The following is a 6379-nucleotide window of genomic DNA, read 5'->3' as shown; positions in this document are numbered from 1 at the left end:
GATGGTAATAAAAAATAAAAATTCAAATGACACAATTTTATGTGCCTTAAAATGGCAGAGCTTGCGCCAATTATTTATGGAGACTCGAAAGACAGCCGGTTAGGTAATTTGAATGCTTCTTATTAGAACTGAGAAGTTTATTTTATGCAAATGAACAGCAAATTTTCCATTCGCGGATCCAACTAATATCATATGCAAATAATCAATTTGAATAAAATAACAAACTCGAATAAAGTTATTATCTTTTGAGAAAAAATGTGAAAAAAGTCTTGATGGAATAACTCTGGGCTGGAGATCAGGGTTGCAGACTACCGAGGTAAAGCCCATATTGTCAATTCCATATCGTGTAGCCCATTGCGTGTTAGCCCTAGTGTCGCTTGCCACCACGTAAGTCTCTTATAACTACTTGCCATTCGCAAAACCCTATCAGCCGCTTCACCAACACTCAGCTCCTCCGGTCGACACTGGGCTCCTCCCTTCAGGTAAACTTCTACCACGATTGGATTTCCGAATTGTTGTACCATGCCGATAAACGGTAGTCAAGCTTTATTTACATAGATCTAGAGAAGGATTAAGTGTTTTCTGAAACAAATTTCCAATTATTTTGGTGATTTGATTAGGTAAAAGATTTGTGTGGCAGTTTCCAGCAATGGCTCCTAAAGGTACTCTTGCTCTCTATCGTTTTATCAGTATCAGAGTTGAATTATGCTTGCTGTTATATGCTGTAGTTTTCGAAATTAGCCGAGCGGAATAGGAATGCCGTTACTTGAGCTGTGGCTATACTTTGATTTGCTATATTGGAAATGTGTTTTTTCTCTTTCACTAATTTGTAGTATTTTTTTTTTTAAAATTTTGTTGTGTATTTGGTGTTTCTTGTATTGTATTTATCTCTTGTGTTAGCCTTGTATGCTTGACTGCATGAGTAATTAACTTTGGGGATGAGCGTGTTAAGGCTGGTCTGAACTTCAGATGTTGTGGAAATTTGTTGCCTTTTTCTATTTTTGTAAGGGACAACATCTTTTATAAGAAAGCTTATTCATGACATGGAAGTAAAAGCCTAGCTAGTGACATCTACCTAATTTCCTGTTTCAAAACAGCAGGCTACTTTAGTACTCATAACTACTTCAGCTGGAACATCATTCTGTTCACTTTATTGAATGCAAAACTCTTCACTGATCGAATTAGGACAGTGAGGAACTATGAAAAGGGTGGTTGCATCAATGGTGTCTAGTTCATGATTTGATGCTAAATATCTACACGTCTAGAGAAGTTCATGGGTTTTTTCCTTACTATCTACCCTTGGAGGAGTTCGCGTTAATTGCTATAACTATTCACTAATTATCTTATTATACTAGTCGTTTTTAGATCTTGAATCAGAGGGAAGTAAGTAACCTGGTCATCCAGGAGGAGACTTGAGTCCTAGTCCTCGCTGCTAAGGTAGTAGGTAAAATGAGTTTAGTTATATCAATGAAAAGAAAACAATAATTCCACTCTCCTATTTTTTTTAGTAATTGATTATTGGTTGTTTTGGGAACTGGAGCAGTTTTCTGTCATTCCCACAAGTTCATTCCTGGAATGGACAGGGTCTTTATGTTACTCATTAGCTAGTTTAGCTATTAATTGGAGCATGCTGTTCGTCACCTCTGTCAGATTATTAATTGTGGTCTAGCAGATTTTAAGTGGTTTGTTCTGCGTTTCATTTCCATCACATTGAGTTTGCAAATCTTCTGTTCTCTGTTCCGTGTTTGTGGATGTGCAACAAGTCTCTGTCAGAGTCTGTATTCTACATGATTAAAGGGGCTCTTTTATTTAAATCTTCTTTCCACAAATCTGTCCCTTGGCATTGTTTAAGCACTATTTTAGTTCAGATATGTGCTTGCTGAATATGTATGTTCTCATGTAGATTTTTTTGAGAGAGATAGTATGCTTAATTTAGAATATGAAGGATTAACTTTTAGGAGTTTATAATTTGATCATTCATTGGAATTTCAAGCCTATTCCGTTTCTGAACAATTTGCTTTCTTTGACCTAGACATGTCCACAAACACATTAGTTCTACATTTTGTTTAATCACCTGACGATTTAATGAATCTTTTGGAATTTACAGCTGACACCACAAAAAAGCTTGATACAAAGGCTCAGGCAGCCAAGGTTGCCAAATTTGTCAAATCTGGGACAGCTTTTAAGAAGAAAGCCAAGAAGATCCGGACCAAAGTTACCTTCCATCGTCCTAAGACATTGAAAAAGGACAGGAACCCGAAGTACCCACGCATCAGTGCTCCTCCTAGGAATAAGTTGGACCATTATCAGATTCTCAAATATCCTTTGACTACTGAATCTGCCATGAAAAAGATTGAAGATAACAACACCTTGGTTTTCATAGTTGACATCCGTGCTGATAAGAAGAAAATCAAAGATGCAGTGAAGAAGATGTACGACATACAGACCAAGAAAGTGAACGCTTTGATCAGGTAACAGTTATGTTGAAGGGCATCATATTATTTTGCCTGTTCCTATGCAGAATGCTGAATTCAGTTGATTGATTCTCTTAAAAAGGGTGTGCTTGCACAGTCTGCCCTTTGGGTTGTTATATTGTTTATAAAACTTCAAAAGATGCTTCACTTCTTATCTCACAGACATTATATCTGGCAATGTTCTTGGGATTCCATTTTGAATTACATTGAAGTGAAAATATGTAGACCACGGTTCTGTGCTTTGGATGCTCTAATCTGAAATCACCAACCTTTCTGTTTTGATGCCAGGCCTGATGGAACAAAGAAAGCGTATGTTCGGTTGACTCCAGACTACGATGCTTTGGATGTGGCAAACAAGATTGGAATAATATGAACGAATTTAGTCATTGTTTTGTTCCGATCAAAGATACTGTTTTTAAGTGTGACAATTTGCTAGGCTGTTTTCTCCTGAATTGTAGTTCTGTTTTGGTAACTGAAAATCTTAATCAGCATTTTCCTATACTGGAGATACCATTAGTTTAATTTCGAGGAAACTCATGGTGTAGTGAAAAATTTTGCCGTTTGTTCTTCCTACTTCTCTGGGCTTTTTATTTAACGTTGTGGATATTTCTCTTGGTAATATGATTCTGGAAATGTGAGAGCCATGTTACACTACTTGGAGTTTGAGTTATGTGCGTAGTGGAGAGTATTAGATCGAAGTTTTAGAAAGCAAGTCGTCTAATGCGATTTTGAAGACAAGCCAATTGTATGATTTGCCAATACGTGATATTCTATAAGGTTGAACGTATTGTAGTATCAGTGTTCGATGCTAAGGTGATAAGAACTCTCTCTCTCTCTGGTACTTAGCATCTTACCGCAAATGCTTGTGGCAGGAATTCTCGATCCCTCTAGATCAAAGTAGGTGACTGGAGTTGGTTTTGAAGGACGAAAGTCCCTCGTGGTGGACGGTGGGGTTTGGCTTGTTAGATCTAGTGAATGGAAGCTGAGGTGTAGGGTAGTGTTTTTGTTGACAATTGAGGACATTGAAGGTCGGAGAAAGGGGTAAAAGATTTGCTCGATTTAAAACATCTGGTTTTTATGGGGATCAATGGACGTTGCCTACGGGTCGCTTAAGATGTGGGGTTAATTAGGCTGATCAGTGGACGTTACCTACAGATAACCTAAGACGTGGGATTCACTAAAATCAAGTTTCAATAAAATTTCGGGGGGATCACTGGGTTTCTTTATTTTGGTGAACAGAAAAAAAAAAGGGCATATTGAAGATCTAAGCAAGGAGGAAGCAAGTTTGTTGCTTGTCTTTTATATATTGTTTCCGGTAATTAGAGGTTTACTAGATAGCATAAAGTAATGGAAGTTTTTACTACTGTCTATTTTGACTGTCATATCCTCACGTTAAATTTCAGAGTTGGAAATATTTGGCCTTTGAATTGTAATAATTTGAGTTTTATTTAAAATATTATTATCATTGAGAAATTCAACATGTCTGATTCCTAATAACTCGCACGTCTCTTTTTTTTTAATTTAATTTAAATGCTTCTCAGTAGATATTTGTTGCAGTATATGCTAAAGATTGCTTCCATTTCTACCGAAAGTGATATATCGAGTCAGTTCAGGAAACACAAAAAGGGAAAAGGAAAGCAGAAAAAGATAGATAAAAATGCGTTGGAGATCATTATTGATTTAAGGAGGTGATGGCCGTTCCTTTCTCATGTGGTATTGTCGAGGATGTAATAATTCGGACCCTTTAGCCCATGCAAGGCTCCTCTCCTTCAACTTTTGAAGTGTGAATAGCTACAGCTCAGCCAAAAAGATGCAGATGTCAGTTTCACTGTTTCGCTATTCATAACAAGAAGACGTAAGGGATGAGAAAGCAGTACTCGATAGGAAGTGGGCTTTGCCTTCTCTTTTTCCCAAGTGGGTACTCGAGCTTGTTTGTTCATATCTTTTCCTAGCACTAGTATATCCTATGCATGATTCAATAGAATAATTGCAAACTTTTTGATGGGTGCATGTGTGTCGATGGCTCTAGCCCGGATAGTTTTCCTTGTTTGTCTACGGTACATAATAGCTTTTTTTTTTTTGGATACAAATACATAATAGCTATTTGAACCGAGGAAGATTATCATTATTATGAGTTAGGCGATGAATGATTAGGAAAAGAACTTTATCCAGCGGTCACATTTACAGTTGGAAAGTGACCAATAGGCCTATATGCAGTTTTTTTTTTTTTTTTTTTTTTTTTGGCGAAAAGGAAAAGAACCCAAAGGCTTCCCAGATGTCGTTGCTCCTCTTGCTACCCTATTTTCGTGCGCAAAAATCTTTCCCAGATGCACTTGATGATCCATTTTCAATTGTCAACGCAGCACTGTTAAACGGAGAGAAGGGTTGTTGTAGTCCGTAAATGGCATGATTGGAGAACAGACTCCACTTATTATTAAGGCTTTTCACTTATCCTGGTAAATTGTTAAACGACAGGCATGCATTAGCTCAAACTTAATCAACAAAATTAATGGAGATTGACTTCACGTTAAGATATTTTTAAATGATTAACCAGTACATACATTTTTAAATTAAAAAAAATAGTACAAAGGATATTTGAATAGACACCAATTATTATTAGTGCATATTCAACCTCTAAACAGTGGGTGAGGGATGGATTGAATAAATAGTGGGGGATGACTTGATTGAATGGTAGAAAGATAGAGTGTAAGTGAGATGACAAAACAAGAAACAAGAAACAAGAAAATGTATGTACTAGTTAATCATAAATGTCAATTACACAAAAAGTAACTATCTCTACCTTTCTATTGCCAAATAGTAGTAGTAATAAGTGGAAACAAGAATGACCTGTAAATAGGTTTAGTCCTGTTTGATAATTCAATTCAGCACTTAAAACTAAATAGATTGAGATTTTAACATATTCAGACTGTTTGATAATCAAAAATTAAACATCTGAATTAATTAAGTTGTACTGAATTACCTAGGCAAAATTTGCTCTTAAAATTAAGTGATAACTTATTCACTTATCACTGAATGTGATATGCACTCAAATGTATTAAATTTAATACTTAACAATATAATAATTTAATTGAATTTAGATTTCAGATTTTAGATTTCTGACTTTAATTTTCATATTTCAATTTTATCAAACACACCCGCAATCCACATTGAAAATTACTTTCACTAATAAACAAAGAAAATGCACCCTTTATAAGAGAGCCAAACATTGCACTGGAAAAAACAGACTTGGCCGATAATAGATGGGTTCTTTTCGATTAAAGAAAATCTGCTGTACTTACAAAATTGAGAGATTATTCATATATTATCTTTGACTGTCTGTATTTATTCATGCAAGTAAACCATACTAGAAGAGAATAGTCAAATACGATGGCACTGGCGAATTCCTCCCGGCCAATCCATCCTTGATTCTGCTGAAACTTCGCTTGATCCCATCAGCCACATAGAGAAATGGCAAAAGCCAAAATAGGGCATGTTAGACCAAGAACCGAGTTGGAACTTGGAACAGGGAAAATGCTCTGGCAGTCTAATCTAACAAATGCATTTTCTCAATGATGTCCCCTCCAAAGTCCTGCCACACCTGGATTATCCCCAGACAAATAACTCAACAACAACTATTCCCTCTCTCTCTCTCTTTCTTTTTTTTTTCCTATGATTTTTTTTTAATAAAAGTTTTTTGTCAAAACAAAAATAAAATAAAAAGAAACACAAAAAATTTCTTCATCCCTCACACTCTCACCTCCATAATCCATCCCATTAGTCCATTTCCCTCCTACCTACAGCTACCTATAACATACCAACAGCTGCCCACATGATCCCTCTTAAATTACGAGAAAGCCCCTGAGAAAATTTCACCCGGCTAGCTGTATCCCCTTAATCTCACGCTT

The 6379-nt window shown here is 36.2% G+C and overlaps 1 protein-coding gene across 1 annotated transcript; it reads left to right on the top strand.

The window, feature by feature from the left end:
* Window positions 1–402: 402 nt before the first annotated feature.
* LOC113783409 (60S ribosomal protein L23a-like) lies at window positions 403–3050 on the top strand. Its single transcript, XM_027329536.1, has 4 exons — window positions 403–482; window positions 621–662; window positions 2108–2471; window positions 2763–3050. Exons 2-4 carry the CDS (start codon window positions 650–652, stop codon window positions 2845–2847), a joined length of 462 nt encoding a protein of 153 aa, XP_027185337.1. The 5' UTR covers window positions 403–482; window positions 621–649; the 3' UTR covers window positions 2848–3050.
* The last annotated feature ends 3329 nt before the right edge of the window (window positions 3051–6379 follow it).

Source organism: Coffea eugenioides, chromosome 9, assembly GCF_003713205.1.
Source record: "Coffea eugenioides isolate CCC68of chromosome 9, Ceug_1.0, whole genome shotgun sequence".
Lineage (NCBI taxonomy): Eukaryota > Viridiplantae > Streptophyta > Magnoliopsida > Gentianales > Rubiaceae > Coffea > Coffea eugenioides.
This window is presented reverse-complemented; position numbering and strand designations above follow the sequence as displayed.

Bases quoted from the DNA above. Each gene is read 5' to 3' on its own strand.
- LOC113783409 (XM_027329536.1), top strand. The intron at 2,472-2,762 runs GTAACAGTTATG...TTTTGATGCCAG, and splicing joins AAAGTGAACGCTTTGATCAG to GCCTGATGGAACAAAGAAAG.